A 26,483-nucleotide genomic window follows, 5' to 3' on the forward strand; every position below is an offset into this window, starting at 1 on the left:
CGCTTGCTCTCTGATCCTGCTCTCACTCTACATTCTATCAGTCGCTCTTTCTCTCTCCACCACTCTCTCTCGCTCTCTCTGATCCTGCTCTCACTCTACATTATTTCGCTGTCTCTCTGTCTCTCTCTCTCTCTCTCTCTCTCTCTCCACCTCTCTCTGTCTCGCTCTCTCTCCCCTCTCTCTCTCGCTCTCTCTGATCCTGCTCTTACTCTACATTCTTTCGCTGTCTCGCTGTCTCTCTCTCTCTCTCTCTCTCTCTCCACCTCTCTCTCTCGCTCTCTGATCCTGCTCTCACTCTACATTCTATCAGTCGCTCTGTCTCGTGCTCTCTCCCCTCTCTCTCTCGCTCTCTCTGATCCTGCTCTCACTCTACATTCTTTCGCTGTCTCTCTGTCTCTCTCTCTCTCTCTCTCTCCACCTCGCTCTCTCTCCACCTCTCTCTCGCTCTCTCTGATCCTGCTCTCACTCTACATTCTATCAGTCGCTCTGTCTGTCTCTCTCTCTCTACACCTCTCTCTCTCGCTCTCTCTGATCCTGCTCTCACTCTACAATCTCTCGCTGTCTCTCTGTCTCTCTCTGTCTCTCTCCACCTCTCTCTCTCGCTCTCTCTGATCCTGCTCTCACTCTACATTATCTCGCTGTCTCTGTCTCTCTCTCTCCACCTCGCTCTCTCGCTCTCTCTGATCCTGCTCTCACTCTACATTCTCTCGCTGTCTCTCTGTCTCTCTCTCTCTCCACCTCGCTCCCTCACTCCTTTCAGTTCTCTCCTTCAGTTCAATTGAGAGGCTTGTTGAACCAGCTCCATCTCTTTGTCCCACGGCCATGTTTAAGAGGCCAATTATCCATGATCATTCCCTTCAACCCTCAGTCATTGGCAGCCAGGAAGGGTGGAGGACTCACTCAATGACTCTGTAATTGCTGCCTCTATCATTTATGCTTATTCACTTCGCAATTTACACTCTTTTCTCAAAACACTTTGATTGTGTATATGAATATCTCAGGCAAATATGTTTCCAAGTTGCATCTCGCAGTAGTGCACTATCATTATGTCTTAATAACCTCACTTACACCCAGGGGGTATGTTTGGGTACCGACATGAATAATGCAAATCAGCCAAAAGTGAATGATTAAAAAAGTACTCAGTGCATATCGAGAGGAAAGTAATTTATCTCCTTAAATTGACATGTACATAGGGCTATTGCTTTGAAGATAACCCTTCAAATAAATCAATAGTCTAAGAATGAGTTCATTATCATAATAACTATCTAGGAAGGATGATTTTCTAATCTTTTAATTAAATGAGTGGTATTTTTTCCTGGTCAACACGAGTCAGTTTTTAATCAGATGCAATTGGGCCTGCCACTATTCCACGTCATTGGATTGGTTGTTAAAATGTAGGCTACAAGCATCCATCTCCCCAGGCACTTTCTGCGATATATAATCTCCATCGCAGTGATTGGCATATCATAATGGAATAAATCATTCACAATTATTGTCCAAGGCAAAATCTCATCAAACTCATCCTCGATAGCATCTTACTCAACTAGCGTAATGATTGTATAATGAGATGATAAAATATCACCTGACCTCAACCCCCTGTGCAGAATCTGGTTGAATCAACGTTGGTTGAATGTATTTTGTCAACGTATTGTGACGTGGAATCTACGTGGAAAATACATCAACGTAAACTGTTGTTTTGAGGGTGAAATTTCAACCGAAGGATTATGTCATCGTGGTAAACAAATTTCAACAAGACAAACCTTGTATAGAATCTGTTGGATTTGTACCTTTAAAACAACGTCAGATCTTACACTATCAGAACAAAACACCAGGCTGGGCAGCACCTACTGGAGAATTGATCTATCTACATCAGTGGTCGCCAACCGGTCGATCGCAAGGCATTCCTAGTCCATCACCAAATATTTCTGTAGAAAAGCCAACAAACGATAAAGGATTGCGCTCCTTTTTTTAAATCATGTTGAGCTGTTGCCGGTAGGTGCACTTGATTTAAAAGTCCTGCACACCGGTTAAGCAAAGTGTTCCCATGAGATAAACTCGCCTACCTGGCAGACTGGCAAATCTGTGACTAAATAGAGTGCACCTACTGCGCTGCCCAATCGGATAGCTCAAATCACCGTGGCTACAGAGCTTCCATGACCCTGGCCACAGCCAAGTTTAAATGGCTACTAGCCTATGTAAGATGTAATAACTTTTAAATGACCACAGAGAGACCGTCAACGAATACAGCAAAGACCTGCTGTATTTATGAGTGAGTTCATATTCAGCACTGTCACTGTTTTTATTCAACACTATTACAAAACGCTCTTCTCCGTACTTCCGCTCGGGCTGCAGCTGCAATGAATGAGTAGCCAAGTATCGATAGCCCTGCGTTTTGTTATTATTAGCAGCTCGTTGTGTCGATTTTAATATTATGAAATATTCAACTTCCTCTGGTCATAGGAACAACATGAATTTGTGCATGAGGCAGATGCGGTGCGACTCGAGGTTCACCATCCGGTGGAAGACGGTGTCCCCTCTCTCTGGTCAGTCTCACCGGAGGAAAGGACGGAGAGAGCAGGGACCGTGAGAGGCGGTTGGGAAAAATAGTTTTGAACGTCATACAACTTGAAATTCCAAGTCGGAAACTAAGACATCTTTCTAAAGCTCCGACTTCTCGACCTGAAGATCACTGACGTCATGATTTGACCTCGTTGCAGGCCCAGGCGGCATCCCCAGCCGAGTCCTCAGAGCATGCGCAGACCAGCTGGCTGGTGTGTTTACAGACATATTCAATCAATCCTTATCTCAGTCTGCTGTTCCCACATGCTTCAAGAGGGCCACCATTGTCCCTGTTCCCAAGAAAGCTAAGGTAACTGAGCTAAACGACTACCGCCCCGTAGCACTCACTTCGTCATCATGAAGTGCTTTAAGAGACTAGTCAAGGACCATATCACCTCCACCCTACCTGACACCCTAAACCCACTCCAATTTGCTTACCGCCCAAATAGGTCCACAGACGATGCAATCTCAACCACACTGCACACTGCCCTAACCCATCTGGACAAGAAGAATACCTGTTCATGCTGTTCATCGACTACAGCTCAGCATTTAACACCATAGTACCCTCCAAACTCATCATCAAGCTCGAGACCCTGGGTCTCGACCCCGCCCTGTGCAACTGGGTACTGGACTTCCTGACGGGCCGCCCCCAGGTGGTGAGGGTAGGTAACAACATCTCCACCCCGCTGATCCTCAACACTGGGGCCTCACAAGGGTGCGTTCTGAGCCCTCTCCTGTACTCCCTGTTCACCCACGACTGCGTGGCCATGCACGTCTCCAACTCAATCATCAAGTTTGTGGACGACACGAGAGTGGTAGGCTTGATTACCAGCAACGACGAGACGGCCTACAGGGAGGAGGTGAGGGCCCTCGGAGTGTGGTGTCAGGAAAATAACCTCACGCTCAACGTCACCAAAACAAAGGAGATGATTGTGGACTTCAGGAAACAGCAGAGGGAGCACCCCCCTATCCACATCGATGGGACAGTAGTGGAGAGGGTAGTAAGTTTTAAGTTCCTCGGTGTACAAATCACGGACAAACTGAATTGGTCCACCCACACAGACAGCATCATGAAGAACGCGCAGCAGCGCCTCTTCAACCTCAGGAGGCTGAAGAAATTTGGCTTGTCACCAGAAGCACTCACAAACTTCTACAGATGCACAATCGAGAGCATCCTGTTGGGCTGTATCACCGCCTGGTACGGCAACTGCTCCGCCCACAACCGTAAGGCTCTCCAGAGGGTAGTGAGGTCTGCACAATGCATCACCGGGGGCAAACTACCTGTCCTCCAGGACACCTACACCAACCGATGTCACAGGAAGGCCATAAAGATCATCAAGGACAACAACCACCCGAGCCACTGCCTGTTCACCCCGCTTTCATCCAGATAGTGAGGTCAGTACAGGTGTATCAAAGCAGGGACCGAGAGACTGGAAAACAGCATCTATCTAACTAATATTGAGTGGCTGCTGCCAACACACTGACTCAACTCCAGCCACTTTAATAATGGGAATTGATGGAAATTGATGTAAAATATATCACTAAACAATGCTACTTAATATAATGTTTACATACCCTACATTACTCATCTCATATGTATATGTATATACTGTACTCTATATCATCTACTGCATCTTGCCTATGCCATTCTGTACCATCACTCATTCATATATCTTTATGTACATATTCTTTATCCCTTTACACTTGTGTGTATAAGGTACTAGTCTTGGAATTGTTAGGGTAGATTACTCGTTGGTTATTACTGCATTGTCGGAACTAGAAGCACCAGCATTTCGCTACACTCGCATTAACATCAGCTAACCATCTGTATGTGACAAATACGTTTGATTTTGTTGACCACCAGATGCAGGTACCATCAGTCCAGTAAACTAAAAAGCTAATTATTTCAATTCATGCTCCACAGTGCCTCACAAGTGCTAAACCAACTGATCTATTTTGTTATCAAAGCTCGACTTTTTCAATATAATATGGTCTGATTAACAATATTGGCAGCCCAATCAAATAGCCAATATGCTGTGATAATCTATTAGGCCTACTGCCCAAACCTCATTCCTACAAAAATGTTTGTGCGAGGTTAATGTAAAAAAAAAGAAGAACATCTGAGCAGTAGATCAAAGCTTGCTTTTTGACTGCGAAAGTATTCTTGACTCAGAAAAGGTTAGTGACCACTGATCTACAGCTACCCTTTGGTCTCACATTCAGGGTCTTAACCAAGCCCATTCCTGATTACCTATGATATTTGTCACTGACTATTACCAAAGTGCTATAATTAGAATGATTGTTGAGAGATCTCCACTTAAAGATGCAAGATGTAACTTTTTGGGCAAACCGACCAAATTCAGATAGAAATGTGAGTTATAGATCTGTCATGCTTATTGAAAGCAAGTCTAAGAAGCAGTAGATCTGTTCTATGTGTGCTATTTATATACTTCCCGTTCTTAAGTTTTGTTTTGTCACATAAACTGAAATTAGGCAAACTATAAGAATTTTAGCAACCAGGAAATGGTCGGAGAAATGGTCGGAGGAAATGTGTGCAATAATAGTGCTTAAAATTATTTTTTATGACTACCCCATCTCTGTGCACCACACATACAATTATATTTAAGGTCCCTCAGTTGAAAAGGGAATTTCAAGCACAGATTCACCCACAAAGACCAGGGACGTTTTCCAAAGCCTCGCAAAGAAGGGCACCTATTTGTAGATGGGTGAAAATAAACAAAAACAGACACTGAATTTCCCTTTGAGCATGGAGAAGTTATCAAATGCGCTTCGGATGGTGTATCAATACACCCAGTCATGACAACGATACAGGCGTCCTTCCTAACTCAGTTGCTGCTCAGGGATTTCACAATGAGGCCAATGGTGATTTTAAAACAGTTACAGAGTTGAATTGCTGTGACAGGAGAAAACTGAGGATGGATCAACAACATTGTAGTTACTCCACAATACTAACCTAAATGATAAAGTGAAAAGAAGGGAGCCTGTACAGAATACAAATATTACAAAACATAAATAATAAGGCATAAATAATTGCAATAAGGCACTAAAGTAAAACTGTAAAAAATGTGACAAAGAAATGAACTTTTTATCCTGAATACAAAGTGAAATGTTTGTGGAAACACATCACTTAGTACCACTTATTTTCAATCATGGTGGAGATTTTGGCGAAGTCGATCTGCGAGATTCTTAATAAATGCTTGTTTGATTTAATGGCGCACACCATACAAGAAGTGGCAGAACAATTGAGCACGACTAGAGATCAAGTCACACAGTTAATATAAGGGCCACTAGATGTCTAGTGATAGATTACATAAAATCCTTGAAAGATACCTAAATTCTGGTAGTATACAGATCTGATGTTCAAAGTTTTTTTTTAGATTATAAGAAATTATAGTGGATGCATGTTGTCAAAAATGCCAAAATAATCACAAAATAGCAAAGTTGGGTTGGAGCTTTGTCATTATATTCAATTTGATTTTAGATCATCTTATTTCATTATTTAATATATTGTACATGTGATAAGGCCACACAGAGGGCCAGAGATTATTACAGACACCTGTGATAATCTAAAGTACCCAAAAGGGCCACTAGATGTCTTGTGATAGGTTCCATAAAATCCTTGAAAGAAACCCAAATTATGGTAGTTTAGTGGTAGTATACCCTCCCTTTGCAACCCTAACTGTCCAGATGCAATTTCCTGAGAGCCACGCCAGTCTTCAAAGGGGAGAGAAATGTCTCTCTCGCACGCTCTCCTTCTCTGTTCCTCTCACTCGCTCACACACTCTCTCTCTTTCTCTCGCTCTCTCTCTCCCACTCTCTCTGAGGAGTGCTGTGAAGACAGGAGGGGAGTGGAACAGGACAGTGTCGGCCTGCCAGGGCTTTTAATTTTAAAGATGTATTAAAGAGAAAAGACTTTGAAAAACACGCTGTTCTTAAAATTGTCTCTTAAATCAGAAATCAAACGGTTACTTTGGGCCTTGGGTACAAACTTGATGCAAACGTATCTAACTTTTGAAATACAATGAGCGTACAAACATTAGGAACACCTTCCTAATTTTGAGTTGCACCCCCTCTTGCCTTCAGAACAGCCTCAATTCGTAGGGGTGTGAAAAACCCAGCAGCGTTGCAGTTCTTGGCACACTCAAATGGTGAGCCTGGCTCCTACTACCATACCCCGTTCAACGGCACATCAATATTTCGTCTTGCCCATTAACCCTCTGAATGGCACACATACACAATCCATGTCTCAATTGTCTCAAGGTTTAAAAAAATATATATTTAACCTGTCTCCTCCCCTTCATCTACACTGATTGAAGTGGATTTAACAAGTGACATCAATAAGGGATCATAGCTTTCACCTGGATTCACCAGGTCAGTCTATGTCATGGAAAGAGCAGGTGTTCCTAATGTTTTGTACACTCAGTGTACATACACCCAACAAGACAGTTGTGAAACTGTGCATGCCAGTGTATGAGCAAAGATTATATATGATAAATTAATATTGCATAATATATATCACAACCTCTCTAAGCCATGATTAGGAAAGTACACAGTTCATTTCATATTAGTGAAAATGGCAAATATGAATTAATAGTGTGCAGTATAATGACAAAATATTCCTTGCCACAGCTGCAATAAGGCACTTGATATGATCTGTCAATCATCATTATAGCAAAACTACTGTAGCTCTCTTTTTCTCTCTCTCCTCTATAACTGTCCTCTGGTGAGATATCACACGGTGGTGTCCAAGACAATCACAATTTTATAGAAACTAAACAATGGGCAGAGCATAAAGGCAGTGTACTCTCCAAGACTGAAAATGAATGGAAGATGCCTGAGAGACTTTTGGCAACTGGTAGAGGATCTATCATCAGCCAACGCAGCAGGTTTATGGCGAGGAGACTGTAACCCAGTGGGAGATTTCAAAGTAAAACCTTATGTTGAAGTAGCAGTAGCTAGCTGCAGTAAACACAGAACAAACGTTTACGGTGCCACCCACATATACCATCCATTACATACAGTATCCCACAACTCTATGTAATGTCTCCCTTCAACATGCATCTTTCATCCCCTCTCTACCACATATTCCACATCCACTTCCCACATGCATCTTTGAACACCAAGTCTCTGAGGGTAGCGCCACACAGTATGCCGTGCCAGCCACACTCTACAGTACAAACGCTGTTTGAAGGAATTAACAAACATATGACAAAAAAGGGATTCTGTTTGTTGCCAGACCTCTCAAACAGCATCTGTGGGCATGGTGAGTGAGCAAAAGAGGGCATTCATGCTTGGTTGAGTCACAAAGCACAGTAGGGCCACCACGCTCATTAAAGCAATATATTTCATTAATTAATTGTGAAATAGGTCAATTTTGACTTTGAGGTGCAGTCAAACACACTAGGAACAGACTCGGGAGGCAGAATGGAGATTCACATACTGTATTATACCATTTTTGGGAGATACAGTAATAGCAGATTCTGTTTTTCCTCTCTTTGGTACATAAAACTATTTTCTTGAAAGATGATCTGAGGTCTTCAGGTAACTTACCACTTGGAAGTCCTCGGCTCTGCACTCGGCCCCCCGGAAGTGACACGCCAGCAGTATTTCCTTGATGTCATGTCCTGTGCGGTCGTAGAACTCACGCATGTTGAAGGGACGGGGCTTGAAGTTGTGGAAGTCAGCTTTGACCTTCAGGGTCTCCAGAACACTTTCCTCCACCAAATGGGTGTCCCTGATCTCATACCTAGAGAGACAGAGAGAGAGAGTGAAGGAGAGAGAGAGAAAAAAAGGAGAGAGAAAGACAAAGAAAGCGAGAAGGAAGGAGTCCAAAAGAGGGAGTTTTATTAGTCTAGTCACAAATGTTCAATTTCAGCATATTCAAACAGAGGTAGATTAATTCCCTTTTTCCTGCTATTCCTCTTCCCACTCTTTAATACCTTCAAGCAGACTACCATAGTCCCTGTGCCCAAGAATGCCAAGGTAATCTGTCTGTAGCCATGAAATGCTTTGAAAGTCTGGTAATGGCTCACATCAACACCATCATCCCAGACACCCTGGACCCACTCCAATTCACATACCACAGATTCACATACCACCAACAGATACACAGATGATGCAATGTCTATTTCACTCCACACTGTACAAGAGGAGAACGCTGTTGATTGACCATAGCTCAGCGTTCAACACCCTAGTGCCCATAAAGCTGATCAACAAGCTCAGGACTCTGGAACTAAACACCTCCCTCTGTAACTGGATCCTGGACTTCTTAGTGGTCTGTCCCAGATGCTGAGGGTAGGCAACAACACATCCGCCACGCTGACCCTCAACACGGGGCCCCTCAGGGCTGCGTGATTAGTCAGCCACTGTACCCCCTGTTCACCCACGACTGTGTGGCCTCGCATGACGACAACACCATCATTAAGTTTGCTGACGACACGACGGTGGTAGGCCTGATCACGACGACGATGAGACAGCCTATAGGGAGGAGGTCAATAACCTGCCAGTGTGGTGCCAGGACAACAACCTCTCCCTTAACATCAACAAGACAAACAAGCTGATTGTGGATTACAGAAAACGGAGGGCAGAGTACGCCTCCATCCACATCGACAGGGCTGTAGTGGAGCGAGTCAAGAGCTTCAAGTTCCTAGGTGTCCACATCACTAAGGAATTATCATGGTCCACACAACACAGACGTAAAGAAGGCGCGACAACGACTCTTCCACCTCAGGAAGCTGAAAAGTTTACACATGGACCCTCAGATCCTCAAAAAGTTCTACACCTGCACCATTGAGAGCATCTTGACTGGCTGAATTATCCCTTTTTATGGCAACTGCTTGGTATCTGACTGCAAGGCGATACAGAGGTTAGTGCGGAAGGCTCAGTACATCACTGGGGCCGAGCTCCCTGCCATCCAAGATCACTATACCAGGCGGTGTCAAAGGAAGACCCTAAAATCCATCCGCCCAAGTCATAAACTGTTCTCTCTGCTACCGCACGGCAAGCGGTGCCAATGCAGCAAGAGTGGAACCAACAGGACCGTGAACCGCTTCTACCTCGAAGCCACAAGACTGCTAAATAGATAGTCCGGGTAGCTATTGGTTAACTATTTAACTATCTGCATTGACCGAGTCTCATAGGAAAGGGTCTCAATACTTATGTAAATAAGGTATTTCTGTTTTTTTGTGGGTTTTTTACATTTGCAAAAAAATGGTAAAAACCTGATTTTGATTCGTCTTTATAGGGTATTGTGTGTAGATTGATGAGGAGGAAAACTATTTAATCAATTTTAGAATAAGGCTGTAATGTAACAAAATGTGGAAAAAGTCAAGAGATCTGAATACTTTCTGAACGCGCTGTATATGTATAGTATACTGAACAAAGATATTAAAACAACAATTTCAATGATTTTACTGAGTTCCAGTAACATTTAACGAAATCAGTCAATTGAAATAAAGAAATTAGGCCCTCATCTATGGATTTCACATGACTGGGCAAGGGCGTAGCCATGGGTGGGCCTGGGCTGGCGTGGTTACACGGCTGTAGTTGTGAGGCCGGTTGGACGTACTGACAAATTCTCTAAAACAATGTAAAATTCTCTAGCAACTGTTCTGGTGGTCATTCCTGCAGCCAGCATGCCAACTGGACGCTCCCTCAAACCTTGAGACATCTGTGGCATTGTGTTGTGTGACAAAACTGCACAATCTAGTGGCCTTTTATTGTCTCCAGCCCAAGGGGCTGCAAAATATTTTTTTATTGTGAAACAAACAAGAAGTATCACAAAAAAACATAAAACTTGAGTGTGCATAACAACCCCCCCCCCCTCCTCAAGGGAATACTTTGTAGAGCCAGCTTTCACTGCAATTACAGCTGCAAGTCTCTTGGGGTATGTTTCTATGATCTTGGCACATCTAGCCACTGGGATTTTTGCCCATTCTTCAAGGCAAAACTGCTCCAGCTCCTTCAAGTTGGATGGGTTCCACTGGTGTACAGCAATCTTTAAGGCATACCACAGATTCTCAATTGGATTGAGGTCTGGGATTTGACTAGGCCATTCCAAGACATTTAAATGTTTCCCATTAAACCACTCAAACGTTGCTTTAGCAGTATGCTTAGGGTCATTGTCCTGCTGGAAGGTGAACCTCAGTCCCAGTCTCAAATCTCTGGAAGTCTGAAACAGGTTTCCCTCAAGAATTTCTCTGTATTTAGCACTATCCATCATTCCTTCAATTCTGACCAGTTTCTCAGTCCCTGCTGATGAAAAACATCCCCACGGCATGATGCTGCCACCACCATGCTTCACTGTGGGGATGGGGTTCTCGGGGTGATGAGAGGTGTTGGGTTTGTACTATACATAGCGTTTTCCTTGATGGCAAAAAAAATCTTAATTTTAGTCTCATCTAACCAGAGTACCTTCTTCCATTTGTTTGGGAAGTCTCCCACATGCCTTTTGGCGAACACCAAACGTGTTTGCTTATTCTTTTCTTTAAGCAATGGCTTTTTTTCAGGCCATTCTTCCATAAAGCCCAGCTCTGTGAAGTGTATGGCTTAAAGTGGTCCTATGGACAGATACTACAATCCCCGCTCTGGAGCTTTGCAGCTCATTCAGGGTTATCTTTGGTCTCTTTGTTGCCTCTGATTAATGCCCTCCTTGCCTGGTCCGTGAGTTTTGGTGGGCGGCCCTATCTTAGCAGGTTTGTTGTGGTGCCATATTCTTTCCATTTTTTAATCATAGATTTAATGGTGCTTCTTGGGATGTTCAACGTTTCAGATATTTTTTTATAACCCAACTGATCTGTACTTCTCCACAACTTTGTCCCTGACCTGTTTGGAGAGCTCCTTGGTCTTCATGGTGCCACTTGCTTAGTGGTGTTTCAGACTTTGGGGCCTTTCAGAACAGGTATATTCTGAGATCATGTTACACTTAGATTGCACACAGGTGGACTTTATTTAACTAATTATGTGGCTTCTGAAGGTAATTGGTTGCACCAGATCGTATTTAGGGGCTTCATAGCAATGGGGGTGAATACGCACCACTTTTCAGTTTTTATAATTTTTCATTTCACTTCACCAATTTGGACTATTTTGTGTATGTCCATTTCATGAAACCCAAAAAATATCTATTTAAATTACAGGTTGTAATGCAACAAAATAGGAAAAACACCAAGGGGGTTGCATACTTTTGCAAGACATTGTATGCTGTTTAATCAGCTTCTTGATATACCACGCCCTTCTGGTGGATGGATTATCTTGGCAAAGGAGAAATGCTCACTAACAGGGATGAAAACACATTTTTGAACAAAATTTGAGAGGGATGAACCCCTTATGAACATGGGATGAACCCTTTAAACGCTGTGTTAATATTTTTGTTCAGTATACATACCTACCTCAATTACCTTGTACCCCTGCACATCGACTCAGTACCAAGTTATTGTTACTCATTGTGTAATTATTCCTTGTGTTATTGTTTCTATTTGTTTCTCTGCATTGTTGGGAAAGGCCCGTAAGTAAGCATTTCACTGTTAGTCTACACCTGTTGTTTATGAAGCATCTGACAAATACAATGTGATTTGATTCCCACTAAAAAAATATTTTTGAAAGCTTGACAATCAGTTTGAGCAGACTTGAGCTCTTAAGAATAAGATGTGAATGTATGGAAATGGCATAAATTATTGTTGAGAGGTTTTTAGACACAAGCACACAGTGACCTTACATAAAATACATTGATTGTGAATCTCTTTAGTTTTGGTTTATTAATATAAAGTGAATTCTCCCAACTCAAACTGTCTTTCTATTACCTTTACCAAGGACTAAGCTGTAGTAACCTTGATCTAGCTTGATCATGAGACATACTCTACTAGAAGTGTTGCACTAGCTGCCTCAGCTGCAAGTCTGGCTGGAAAGACAGCCTTGATGAAAAGCTCTCTCACACAACGTCCACTTATAAAATGTACTTTGTTACTTATAAAACATATAAACAACTCACTTATAAAACATATAAACAACTCACATAGAAAACATGTTTGTGTGCATGTTTGTCCACAAGTCTATAAATCATGTGTACCTAGTGCCCTCACACGTTTATTTTGTGTTCTGTAGCCTATTGAACTCTGGGTGTAGTATGTAGTGTACATGTATGTACTGTACATGTATATACCCATGTTTGTATGTGTGTGTGTGTGTGTGTGTGCTTGCGTCTGTGTGTGCATGCGTGTGTGAGAGAGCGGCAACACGTGTGTGTGCTTGTCCTCATTCCATCTACTCACAGAATAATTGCGCGTGAGTCACAGTGGGAAGGGAGAGTCATCCCACTCACACAACATTATCAGTGGGAGTTCATCTTTTAATAGAGCAGCTAAGAGGCCAGCTAAATCTGACCATAATGTTTGCCTGCTGCCCAGCAAGAATACATAGCAGCATAATGTCAACTGGCACACTCCATATTGACTTGGCGATGCCGTGCTGTGGTATCAGTAAACAAGTCAAAACTTTATAGGGCTGTAAAATAATGAGCAGGATTTAGGCTTTTTCAAATAGGGTTGGCTCATAAGAAGGGGATTACAGTCAGATTTGTGCTCAGGAACAATTGGTGTTGGCAGTGTGAATGGACACACAACAAATCTCAAAAGTAGAGTGTTGCATTAAACTGTATGGCCAATCTATTTAAAAAAAGACTAGGGGTTACAGGGCCATCAAATCCCCTGAGAAATCTAAGTTCAGTAGAAAGCCAGAATCATCAAACTGAAAGCCATTAAACATTGAATTGCCTACCTACTATTCCACCTCTCAAATTTGGTTCAAAACTTCATTATGCCGATGAGGTGAGAGCATGGCCCAGTACCTCGGAAGGTACTGATCTGATCCCATTTAGATGTTCTCTCTGGCTGTTGCTAAGTGCCATCTCAGGCAAAGCCTTCCGTTGATTAAAGGAGGACTTAACAGAGTTGAGACCTTTGCTCCCCAATATTGTTGCAGTGGACAAAGCTGCCAAGTGTGCACTTACAGTATGAAATAAATCCCACAAGCACACAAGCCTGACAGAATCAGCCCCGGCCGACACTTTTTCCCTAGTATGGGTGGATTTTTAATATCACGCCACAAAACATTTCCCCAGACCAGCCATTGCAAACACTGAAAGTGGCAAGGGGAGAGAGAAAAAAACAGAGGGTAGAAAGAGAGAGTCAGAGTGATGCTCAATTGGATTTCACACCAAAAGTGCTTTCATTTCTGGATGAGGGCTTAACAAATGAGGGAATAACTACATCGCCTCTCTACCTTGGGAGAAGGGATAAGTGAATAATCACCAACTCTAATTTGCCAAACAATTCAAATGTTTTTAAAGTTGTGGGATTGAGGAAGAAAGCCTGATATTTTCCTCTCTGCTAAGCAACCATTCTCAGTGACTCCCTGAATGGAAAAAGCAGAGACTTCTTGAAAACAGCAATTGTTAAATTCTCCCTCTTGGGAAATGAAAAGCTTGCCCTTTTATCTCATCTACCGAGTTCTTTCTTTTCTGAAGAATATGGGTTCAACATAACATTATAAATGTTGCCTCAGACGAAGTGCCCACGAGATTATGGAACGTTGGGCTACCATTTCAAACAGATACCGGGTCTGCTGTCATATGATATTACATTGGAACTGATCGCTGTTGATAATGTGACACAAGTTTCTTCCCCTGAGAGGGAGGCCAAGGATATTTACTCATTCATAAAGCTTAATTCACAAATATGTACAATTTCTATCTCTCAAGAAACAGAAACCTACACCAGATGTTACATTGTACAAAGCTTATCAGCCATACCACCGTGAATGAAGTGCTAATTTTAGTGAGTGTGGAATTGTCATAAATGATTGAAATGGGGACATTTCCCCCTGAATGAAAACCAAACCATCAAACACACTGGTGCCTGTTGGGCCTTATATCCCTAATTCTATCAGTTCTAGTTTTTCTTTCCATCTTTTTCAGCCATCTCTCGTCTGCTCCCTCCTATCTATCTCTTGTCTCTTCACTCCCTCTCTCTTTCTCGCTCTCTCTGCTGTCTCTCTGTCCAGTGACAGTCCTTCCTCTACACTTGTGTGTGTGTGTCCTTCCTGTAACTCCACGTCAGATGCTGTGTGCGTTGAGGAAATGCAGCAGCTGTTGCTGCAAAGTCCAGCAGGCGTCAACAATCAAACAGGGAGAGATGCAGAGTCAGACAGGACTGCTGTGATTGTCTCATCAACCATCAGCACTGACATTTCTGAGACGAAACTGACACCATGGGGATAGCAGTGTGTTTATCACAGTGTCTCAGGCTGGTATTAAACATAAACTGTCTGTATGGAAATATGATGCACCCCCGCCCCCCTCTTCACCACTCCCTCCTCTTCTTGCCCATGTCTAGTTCACAGTTTATAATATCATTTTAATTTTTAACTTTAGATAATTATACATTTTCTGTCATTCCTAGTGGAAACATCAACCAACTGTAGGTTTGGAGTAAGGTAACAATGAGGTCGATGGAATGCTGGGACTACAATGACAATATACAGAAAAGACTGTGGAGAGCGGTCTTTAAGAGTCAACAAAATGCATTCTTTCAAATATGGTTTAACTTTGGCTCACGTTAATCAGAGGCATCAGAGCTCTGTTCCAGCGTTTTAAGTCCCACATTTCTTGTTATTCCAAGTTGTAGACTACATGGAGCCTTGGACCAATGAGCGAGGCGTTAATACCATTCTCTCACTGAGCTGCTCTTGTTCTTCTCTGGGGTTTTGTGACGGAGAAGTCCTCTCGGCTCATCCATCCAAGGCAGACAAATCGGGGCTCTCTCTCTAAGCGTGGCTGGCATGACTCACCAACAGTAAGGAAATGGAAGTATCAGAGTGACAAAGTGCTTCCTGAGGATGTAACTACCTTGAGGTAACTACTGACTATGACTAATTAACTCTCTTTGATTCCCCCCTCCCCCACAGTGGTAAAATGCCCCCAGCCTTTAATTTTCACAGAAAACAATTCATGTCACCAACACTTTCCCTGGCTCCCACTACTCTCGCTCAACTAAAAATGTAATCGCTCATCTCAATTCCTTATCTCACTCCAACAAAAGATTGAGGTAAATGTATGTAATATTTGTCATTAAGAAAAAGTTATATACAGTGAGCTCGAAAAATATTGGGAGAGTGACAATTTTTTTGTTTGTTTTGGGAATGTACTCAAGCACTATGGATTTGAAATGATAGAGTGCAGACTGTCAGACTGAGCATAACCGTTTAGAAATTACAGCCCTTTCTGTACATGGTCTCCCCATTTTAGGGGACCAAAACTATTGGGACAAATTCTGTTATGTATTAAAAAGTATTCATAGCACGCAATGACTACATCAAACTTCTGACTCTTCAAATTTCTTGGATGAATTTGCAGTTTGTTTTGGTTGTGTTTCAGATTATTTTGTGGCCAATAGAAAGGAATGGTAAATAATGTATTGTGTCATTTTGGAGTCACTTTTATTGTAAATAAGAATAGAATGTGTTTCTAAACACTTCTATATTAATGTGGATGCTACCACGGATAATCCTGAATGAATCGTGAATAAATGAGTGAAATATCGTTTTTATAAATACAATTTTTTATTTTTATGTACTTTTATTATTTTAAATTTTTATGTAAAACTGCATTGTTGATTAAGGGCTTGTAAGTAAGCATTTCACTGAATTATTTGGCACATGTGACAAATAACATTTGATTTGATTTATCATGGTAGCATCCACATTAATGTACTATTTAGAAACATATTCTATTCTTATTTACAATAAAGTGACTCCAAAATGACACAATACATTATTTACCATTAATTTCCATTGGGCACAAAATAATCTGAACCACAACCAAAACAAACAGCAAATGCATCCAACAAATGTGTAGAGTCACAAGCTTGATGTGGTCATTGTGTGCTATGAATATAGGACCAAATACTTTACTTTTTACTACATTAACATACATAAGTGAATTTGTCCCAATACTTTTGGTCCACTAAAATGTGGGGACTTTGTACAAAAAGTGCTGTTATTTCTAAACGGTTCACCCGATATGGATGAAAATACCCTCAAATTAAAGCTGACAGGCTGCATTTTAATCCCATAGTCATTGTATCATTTCAAACCCAAAGTGCTAGAGTACAGAGCCTAAACAACAAAAAATGTGTCACTGTCCCAAAACCTTTGGAGCTCACTGTATGCAAACTGATGAAGTTAGATTTATGAACTTAATTATATATATATAATTAAGAGAGAGAGAGAGAGAGAGAGAGAGAGAGATATGATTATAGAATATTTTGAGGTAAATGTATGTAATATTTTGTCATTTAGAAAAAGTTATATATGTAATCTAATTAAGTTAAATCTATGAAGTTAGATATATGTATATATACACAGTATATACCAGTAGGGGAGGCTAAAGATAAATAATCCACTTGTTTATATAGAAAAAATGTGTAATCAGTTATGGTGAGTATGTTTGGGGAAAAACACACCCTTTCTAAGTTTCTATCTTTATAAAAATAAAACTATTAATTGTGCCAACTTATTTCCTGTAAAAATGTTTTTGCCTAAGGATGCACAGCGAATTTGCAATTGTTAAAATCTCGGTTTAAAGGTAAAAAGTGTTGTAAGTGTTGCTTTTAGTAGGGTTAATACACAACCCACTGAACACAGACATCAGTTCAACGTCGAGTTTTGATTTGCATTTGGTTGAGTTGGCAACTAACATAAATTCAACGAGAAATCAACAAAACATTGTATCATCAGTGGATGAAGGTTCAAATGTGGGTGAAAAAAAGACTAAATGGCCTTACATTGATTACTTTTTACAAATCCTATTAGTTTCACATTTTTGCTGGATCAGAAATGTCATCATTTCAGGGTTCTGGACAAAAGTAACCTCGTGCATTCTATAGAGAATCGCGTGCCACTGCGTGTGACTTGTTTACATCACCTCTGGTTGAGCAGCGCTAGCAGCTCCCCTGCGTGGTACAGGTCATTGCGCGTCACGCGACTGAAGCGGAACGAGTTGAGGTTGCAGAACGTGACAGCGGGGAACACCATCACCGGGGTCGAGATCTCGTCCAGTTTGGTGACGTGTGGATACTCCAGGTAGAAGTGTATTCGGTCCACGCACACAAACAGTAAGAAAGTCAATGAGCCCAGGAAGAACACGACCCATAGACAGCGCTTGATGCAGACCCTCTCATAGGTGAAAATGTGCGAAATTCCGTGCAGCGTTGAGTTTTGCGCAAAAGCCTCAACTGGGGGTGGCTGGTTGCAGTCCATTTCTTCGGATTCTACTTTGAGTTCCATTCTGCTCACAGTCTCGCTTAATGGCTATAAAGAATGCTGAGTGAAATTGAAATCAGAAGGCAGGTAAATTACTACACCTCACAATAGCTTACATATTCAACTATCTCTCCAAGCTAATAAAAACACATGCAATCGTCAATATTGGTGCACTTATGCGATCTATGGGAATGTGTTTCATATAAAATTCATACCATGCACATGTGGCATCTCCAATGCAATTCACCTGTCAATAAAAGTAATAGCTATTTAACGACTTGTCCCCCGAACGTGCGGAAAGCCAGCGCGAGATTTGCTGTCGATTTGCGTCATTCAAAAGGCGGGTTGCAAAAACAGACCAACGATTGATTCCCTCCTCGAAGTCAGACACAGTAAGAGTAAAAAAATAAACCAAATAATTGAAGAGTATGATTCACCAAAATGCTCCTCAGTGGACGGCGTTGGGAGACGCTGTTTTATCAAGTCCAGGTTGCCGATCTCAAAGCGCAAGGCATTAGCCTACAGCGGTGAAAAATATAGACAACGTTCCGTCATTCCAGCGTCGGTCGCAGATGAGTGAGTGAACGAGGTCTCTTCCGTGTTGACTGTCCAGCTTCAGCTCATTGTTTATTAAGAGTAGGCTAGCTAGTTCATATCCTCCGTTCTGTTGCGACTGTCTGTTGGCAGGACCGTGGTCCTATATCCGCAGGGGAGAGGTCCGAGACAGGAGAAGTTCCTAGGGACTGGGAGCTTCGTGGTTGGATTGGTCAGTTGTGACTTTGAGCGTTTTTTTCATAATGAGTAGTGTCTAGTACTGGCAGCTGGCAGTGAGAGCACAGTGCAAGGGAGTGGACCTGTCCTGCACACAGAGATATTAACTGTGGCATGCACTTGTGATATGAGTAAACTCCCCTATCATGCAAAAAGATGATGGAGAATGCAACAGAATGCACAGCCCTGTTTTCTCTCTTTCTCTCTCGCTCGCCTGTGTGCATTTGGGTAGATATAGGCCTATATGAGTAATATGGACCCAATAAGATTGTCCATAACACCAAATAAATAAATAAAATTCTCACTGTTGCATTAAAGGCATCTGTAGACCAACCCTGGTCTCGTAGACTAGAGACAAGTGTGCTATCTTGCTTCAGCCCACCACAGAAACACCAGAAGCCACTGCACACTCTGTAGCTCTCTAGGGTTAGTATAACGACTGCACTAGGCCTACTCCAGATGGTAAACCTAGCTACTACCTCATTAAACCGAACTACAGTATGGGTGCGCTAGCTTTCAATGATATGCGCTAAAGGAATCAACTGTCCTTGCTGTCCCCAGTCCACCTGGTCGTATTGCTGCTCCAGTTTAAACTGTTCAGCCTGTGGCTACGGAACCCTGACCTGTTCAACGGATGTGCTACCTTATCCCGGACCTGCTGTTTTTGACTCTCTCTTTATCGCACCTGCTGTCTCGAAAAGCCAACTATGAAAGCTAACTGACATTTACTCCTGAGGTGCTGACCTGTTGCACCCTCTACAACTACTGTGATTATTATTATTTGACCCTGCTAGTCATCTATGAACGTTTGAACATCTTGTTCATGTACTGTTATAGTCTCCACCCGGCACAGTCAGAAGAGACTGGCCACCCCTCAGAGCCTGGTTCTTCTCTAGGTTTCTTCCTAGGTTCCTGCCTTTCGAGGGAGTTTTTTTCCGAGCCACCATGTTTCTACATCTGTATAGCACTTTTTGACATCAGCTGATGTAAAAATGTCTTTATAAATATATTTGATTGATTGAAATTTATTGATATGTATATGCATGTTCATCAATAAACCAAGACACATTTTGCCCTCAATGGGATACTGGCATGAAAAATTAATCTAGTTCTGTAACATGGGAGTAATCCAGGCCTTGCTAATTTAACAAAATATTTATTATGTGTCATTAAATATGCATTACGCATCTCTCCAATGCACCAGGGATATGAACTACCACTTATAAAAGCCTCGCTAAATGGGAGTGTTTCACTTGACACTGGTACAGAGTATTGAGGGACACTCCTGGCTACCTCTACAATATCATCGACTTGAGTCGGTGCTTGAGTTTAAAAATGAATAGCTATTTCCGTATTAAAAGTAAGGTAGACATTGCCCTATATTCGAATGTCTAGGAGGCTGCTCCTTTAACACATATAAGTAATTGACTGGCTGCACATTCTTCAAAATAAAGAATTTCCCTGTAAGCAAATAGTTTTTTTCTTGTCCTTGACTGATATCCCTCCACCTGCAACCTGGACTTAGGGGTAGACATAACATAGTAAACACTCAAATTAGTCAAATGTTATGTTTGGTATGGTATGTATTAATTTGTTGATGTCTTTCATCCATTTGGTATGATCTGTTACGAATTCCAATGTGTTGTAGCTAACGTTAGCTAGGTAGTGTCCCGGATTTTAGTTGACTATGTCTAGTCTATGAGACCAGCCTGATCCCTCTCCTGACATAGGTCTAATGGAAACAAAAGAAAACTAAAAAGTCTAATATTTTATGAAGATGTGTAGGCTACAGGCCTACTTAAACATTTGAAACAATTTAGTCATTGGTCTTAGAAGTCCTAATCTAAATAAACCTTATGCCTACCGTGGGACAGAGCCCTCTGAGCCGTCACCAGTCAAATCAGCACTATGGACAGTGTCAAACCAGGTTTCAATGGTATGTGTAAATGTAATACAGTGTGTTCAAAGGAAATAGCTCTGCTAGAGACGGAAGAGGAAGCGAGACACCCCACTCGCTGTTTTTTTCTGGTTTAATGAAAGTTAATGAACTAAGTAGACCAGACCCAGCAGCTGCTATTGCATTGGTGTCTGTCTATGGGAGACACACCCAGTTAAGTAGACCTGAACTAACCATTGTTTTCAATGGGTTGCTCCTTCAGCCAGTGATAGATGTAGGGTTGCTTGAAAGGGTAAGAGGAAGGAGTAAATTCAGTTGTAAGTGAACATTTAAGAACACAGTACTATGCTTTCTTGAACATATTCACAGATGGATCTACGGACCTTAAAACAGGGATGACAGGAGCAACTTTTATTGTTCCTGAGTTTAAAGTGGCAGTGACGAAAAGAGCAATGGATGATTTATCTGTTTACACATTGGAGTTGATGGCCATTCTATTGGCTGCAGAGTGGGTGGAGGTGGTGAGGCCAGACAGGGTAGTCATCTGCTCTGACACCTGTGCAGCACTGATGAGCTTAAATGAGTTTGTGTCTCAGAGCAGACAGGATGTATTGTATGAGATTTTGCAGTGTTTGTATAGGGTGAGACGGATTGGGGTATTTGATGTTCCTCGGGTTACCAGCTCATGTGGGAGTAAAGCGGAATGAAGAGGTGGAGGTTCTCGCCAAGCAGGCTTTTAAACATCCTAATGTTAAGATGAAATCGTCAAATCAGTAAGCAGGAGCCAAGGGGTTAATAAAAAGTGGTTAAAAACAAATGGCAAGAGTTGTGGAACAGGGAGAGAAAGGGAAGACACCTGTATAAGATGCAGGAAAAGGTGGGGGCAGGGAGGTCCTCAGGCCGAGAGAGAAGGGAGGAAAGTCTAATTACAAGGCTGAGGCTGGGACACACAAGGCTCAATAGTACATTGAAATTGGTGGGAAACCATCCGACTAGGAGGTGTGATCATTGTCAGGAGGAAATGGAGACAGTGGAACATGTTCTATTTCAGCACAATAACTATTCATCGGGAGCTTCATGAAATGGCTTTTAATGGCCAAGCAGCCGCACACAAGCCTAAGATCACCATGCGCAATGCCAAACGTCAGCTGGAGTGGTGTAAAGCACGCCATTGGACTCTGGAGCAGTGGAAATGCGTTCTCTGGTGCGATGAATCACTCTTCACCATGTGGCAGTCCGATGGACAAACCTGGGTTTGGCGGATGCCAGGAGAACGCTACCTGCCTGAATGCATAGTGCCAACTGTAAAGTTTGGTGAAGGAGGAATAATAGTCTGGGGCTGTTTTTAATGGTTTCCAGTGAAGGGAAATTCAAGACGATTATGTGCTTCCAACTTTGTGGCAACAGTTTGGGGATGGCCCTTTCCTGTTTCAGCATGACAATGCCCCCGTGCAGAGAGGGAGGTCCATACAGAAATGGTTTGTCGAGATTGATGTGGAAGAACTTGACTGGCCTGCACAGAGCCCTGGTTGCAGACAGTCTGAATAGCTATTTTACAACTATATCTAATACATTAGCAAGTTACCTTTTCAATCAGGTTGCTATGGGGAGAGTCAAGTCCAGTAGTTTTACTCACAGCAGGGGATTCAAGTAGATGCTTTTTCATTTGAAAAAGTGCCAGAGTCAACAGTGCTAAAGAAGCTGAAAGAACCTGACCATTCCAAAGCAATTGGCCTTGACAACATTCCTGATAGATTTCTAGATTTCTAAGGGATGCTGTGGTAAGTATCACCCTTCTGTGTAACTCACATTGTCAATCTGTCTATTGAACTAGGCTTTTTTCCCAGTGAACTAAAACTTGCAAGGGTCATTCCTCTATATAAAAAAGTTGTGCGTGGCAGTGCAGAGGAACATTGGCGGATGAATTCAGATGGAGCCCTTGGAAAGATGATACCCCAAATTATTATTTTCGGATATAAAGACGACACTGTATCAACAAAAAACAAATTGCAACTTACAAAACATGCGAAAAGAAAATGACAGATGGAGGCGCAACAATTTCCAACTTTGTTCAACGTTTGAAGCTGCACAAAGAACGGTAAGTTGTGGCAAATTTAGCCGACAGCTATATATTTTATTACTTTACTGGTGAATAATGTAGGCTAAAATCAATGTAACCTTAAATCAATGAGCCTCCACACAGTCAGTACGAGAATGTGATCATTGCAACCAAGATTGAGCTACAACTGGCTACGCAGTTGGTAACCTAAATCCTGCCTGATGTTACTGCTGTTCCTAAAAACCATTGACATACGTTAGCCTCCTGTAACCACAGAGAGAGAGAGTGTTAAGGTTGGGCGATTGTGTACCTGCCTACATCGCCGATTGCGATCATCGATAGTTGATCACTATTAGGGGGGTTTACATTTACATTTAAGTCATTTAGCAGACGCTCTTATCCAGAGCGACTTACAAATTGGTGCATTCACCTTATGACATCCAGTGGAACAGTCACTTTACAATAGTGCATCTAAATCTTAAAAGGGGGGTGAGAAGGATTACTTATCCTATCCTAGGTATTCCTTAAAGAGGTGGGGTTTCAGGTGTCTCCGGAAGGTGGTGATTGACTCCGCTGTCCTGGCGTCGTGAGGGAGTTTGTTCCACCATTGGGGGGCCAGAGCAGCGAACAGTTTTGACTGGGCTGAGCGGGAACTGTACTTCCTCAGTGGTAGGGAGGCGAGCAGGCCAGAGGTGGATGAACGCAGTGCCCTTGTTTGGGTGTAGGGCCTGATCAGAGCCTGGAGGTACTGAGGTGCCGTTCCCCTCACAGCTCCGTAGGCAAGCACCATGGTCTTGTAGCGGATGCGAGCTTCAACTGGGAGCCAGTGGAGAGAGCGGAGGAGCGGGGTGACGTGAGAGAACTTGGGAAGGTTGAACACCAGACGGGCTGCGGCGTTCTGGATGAGTTGTAGGGGTTTAATGGCACAGGCAGGGAGCCCAGCCAACAGCGAGTTGCAGTAATCCAGACGGGAGATGACAAGTGCCTGGATTAGGACCTGCGCTGCTTCCTCTGTGAGGCAGGGTCGTACTCTGCGGATGTTGTAGAGCATGAACCTACAGGAACGGGCCACCGCCTTGATGTTAGTTGAGAACGACAGGGTGTTGTCCAGGATCACGCCAAGGTTCTTAGCGCTCTGGGAGGAGGACACAATGGAGTTGTCAACCGTGATGGCGAGATCATGGAACGGGCAGTCCTTCCCCGGGAGGAAGAGCAGCTCCGTCTTGCCGAGGTTCAGCTTGAGGTGGTGATCCGTCATCCACACTGATATGTCTGCCAGACATGCAGAGATGCGATTCGCCACCTGGTCATCAGAAGGGGGAAAGGAGAAGATTAATTGTGTGTCGTCTGCATAGCAATGATAGGAGAGACCATGTGAGGTTATGACAGAGCCAAGTGACCTGGTGTATAGCGAGAATAGGAGAGGGCCTAGAACAGAGCCCTGGGGGACACCAGTGGTGAGAGCGCGTGGTGAGGAGACAGATTCTCGCCACGCCACCTGGTAGGAGCGACCTGTCAGGTAGGACGCAATCCAAGCGTGGGCCGCGCCGGAGATGCCCAACTCGGAGAGGGTGGAGAGGAGGATCTGATGGTTCACAGTATCGAAGGCAGCCGATAGGTCTAGAAGGATGAGAGCAGAGGAGAGAGAGTTAGCTTTAGCGGTGCGGAGCGCCTCCGTGATACAGAGAAGAGCAGTCTCAGTTGAATGACTAGTCTTGAAACCTGACTGATTTGGATCAAGAAGGTCATTCTGAGAGAGATAGCGGGAGAGCTGGCCAAGGACGGCACGTTCAAGAGTTTTGGAGAGAAAAGAAAGAAGGGATACTGGTCTGTAGTTGTTGACATCGGAGGGATCGAGTGTAGGTTTTTTCAGAAGGGGTGCAACTCTCGCTCTCTTGAAGACGGAAGGGACGTAGCCAGGGGGGTGTGTCTTTCTCATGGCTACCCATGTATTTCCATGGAAATATAAAGTTTATTTGGAAAGTAATATATAGATATTTTTAAAAGCATTCATGATTTGTGTAAATGTAATATACTATTACTCTTGTTAAAAATATTAAATGGTATTACATTTGGTGAAGAGCACATTATGACCTGTTTAGGACTCGAAACTTGACTTGATACTTGATGGTCTTGACTTGAGAATTGACTCGGACTTGCCTGTCTTGACTTGGGTGCTAAGACTTGAGGTTTACTTGTGACTTATAAAACAATGACTTGGTCACACCTCTGGTAATCGCTGCCAAAGGTGCTTCAACAAATTACTGAGTAAAAGTTCTGAATACTTATGTAAATGTGACAGTTCCGTTTTTTTTTTTTTTTTTTTTTTGCAAAAATGTCTAAAAAGCTATTTTTGCTTTGTCATTAAGGGGTATTGTGTGTAGATTGATGAGGGGGGAAAACGATTAAATCTGTAATGTAACAAAATGTTATATATATATAAAACAATGATATATAAATTATATATAAAACAATGCTATATTCAAGACGTGCTAAAATTATTATATAGACTTCTTTCCACCGACAAAATGTTCAATATTTGGGGGCATAAAATCATCGAAGCTCTGCAGGTTTGCTTGTGAGGATACAGAATCAATAGACCATTTATTTTGGTATTGCCCTCAGGTAGACTGTTTCTGGTCTCAGGTTCAGGAATGACTGAACATGCATAGCATTGATCTAAAAATTGACCCTAGAAATAGTACTGTTAGGAGATCAGTCAATTACTAATATAAACTCAGCAATAAAATAAACGTCCTCTCACTGTCAACTGCGTTTATTTTCAGCAAACTTAACATGTGGAAATATTTGTATGAACATAAGATTCAACAACTGAGATATAAACTCAACAAGTTCCACAGACATGTGACTAACATAAATGGAATAATGTGTCCCTGAACAAAGGGGGGAGGTCAAAATCAAAAGTAACAGTCCGTATCTGGTATGGCCACTAGCTGCATTAAGTACTGCAGTGCATCGCCTCCTCATGGACTGCACCAGATTTGCAAATTCTTGCTGTGTGATGTTAACCCGGGATTGAGATCCGGGCTCTTCGCTGGCCATGGCAGAACACTGACATTCCTGTCTTGCAGGAAATTACGCACAGAACGAGCAGTATGGCTGGTGGCATTGTCATGCTGGAGGGTCATATCAGGATGAGCCTGCAGGAAAGGTACCACATGAGGGTGGAGGATGTCTTCCCTGTAAAGCATAGCGTTGAGATTGCCTGCAATGACACTTCGGTCTTGAATGGTTGAGGGACATCTATTGGGGAACTGTGGGTGGGGGTCTTGGAGGGTTCGGGTTCACGCTTTTAGGCCTGGTGGGAGATCTGTCAACGTGCCCTTGCAGGGCATTGACCATGGATGCTTCTGTGTGTCGCTCTGAATGGTAGTATGTTGGATGACTGGTATGATGTAGTTGTTGAACGGCTTCACTGCAAGTATATTGTTTTCTGATATTCAATTTAAAAAATATATACATTTAAAAAAATAAATGTGGAAGTAGTAAAGGGGTCTAAGCTGCCATTCTTTGTAACAACAGTTGGTAGAAGGTGAGGACCAAGATGCAGCGTTGTAAGTGTTCATCATTATTTTAATAAACTGAACACTAAATACAACAAGGAACAAAAGAAACAACCGAAACAGCTCCGTCAGGTGCAAAACACACTAAACAAAAAATAACTACCCACAACCCATAGTGGGAAAACAGGCTGCCTAAGTATGGTTCTCAATCAGAGACAACGATTGCCAGCTGCCTCTGATCGGGAACCATACCAGGCCGAACACATAGAAATAGAAAACATAGAACACAAAATATAGAATGCCCACCTCAACTCAAGTCCTGACCAAACTAAAATAGAGA

At 42.6% G+C, this 26,483-nt stretch overlaps 1 protein-coding gene across 3 annotated transcripts in view; it reads right to left on the reverse strand.

The window, feature by feature from the left end:
* Positions 1-19,938, reverse strand: part of LOC118359673 (acid-sensing ion channel 1-like) — an 87,175-nt gene extending 67,237 nt beyond the window's left edge. The window contains exons 1-2 of one of the 3 annotated variants that reach the window (XM_052482045.1): positions 18,330-19,938; positions 8,131-8,326 (exon numbers count right to left, since the gene is read on the reverse strand). In XM_052482045.1, the coding sequence (XP_052338005.1) occupies positions 8,131-8,229 (99 nt within the window). In that variant the 5' untranslated portion in view covers positions 8,230-8,326; positions 18,330-19,938. Of the gene's footprint in view, positions 1-8,130; positions 8,327-17,554 lie in introns of all 3 variants that reach the window. The other 2 variants (XM_052482044.1, XM_035738277.2) reach the window with 2 other exon arrangements.
* Positions 19,939-26,483: the final 6,545 nt, after the last annotated feature.

The sequence above is a fragment of the Oncorhynchus keta genome, chromosome 27 (genome assembly GCF_023373465.1).
Source record: "Oncorhynchus keta strain PuntledgeMale-10-30-2019 chromosome 27, Oket_V2, whole genome shotgun sequence".
Lineage (NCBI taxonomy): Eukaryota > Metazoa > Chordata > Actinopteri > Salmoniformes > Salmonidae > Oncorhynchus > Oncorhynchus keta.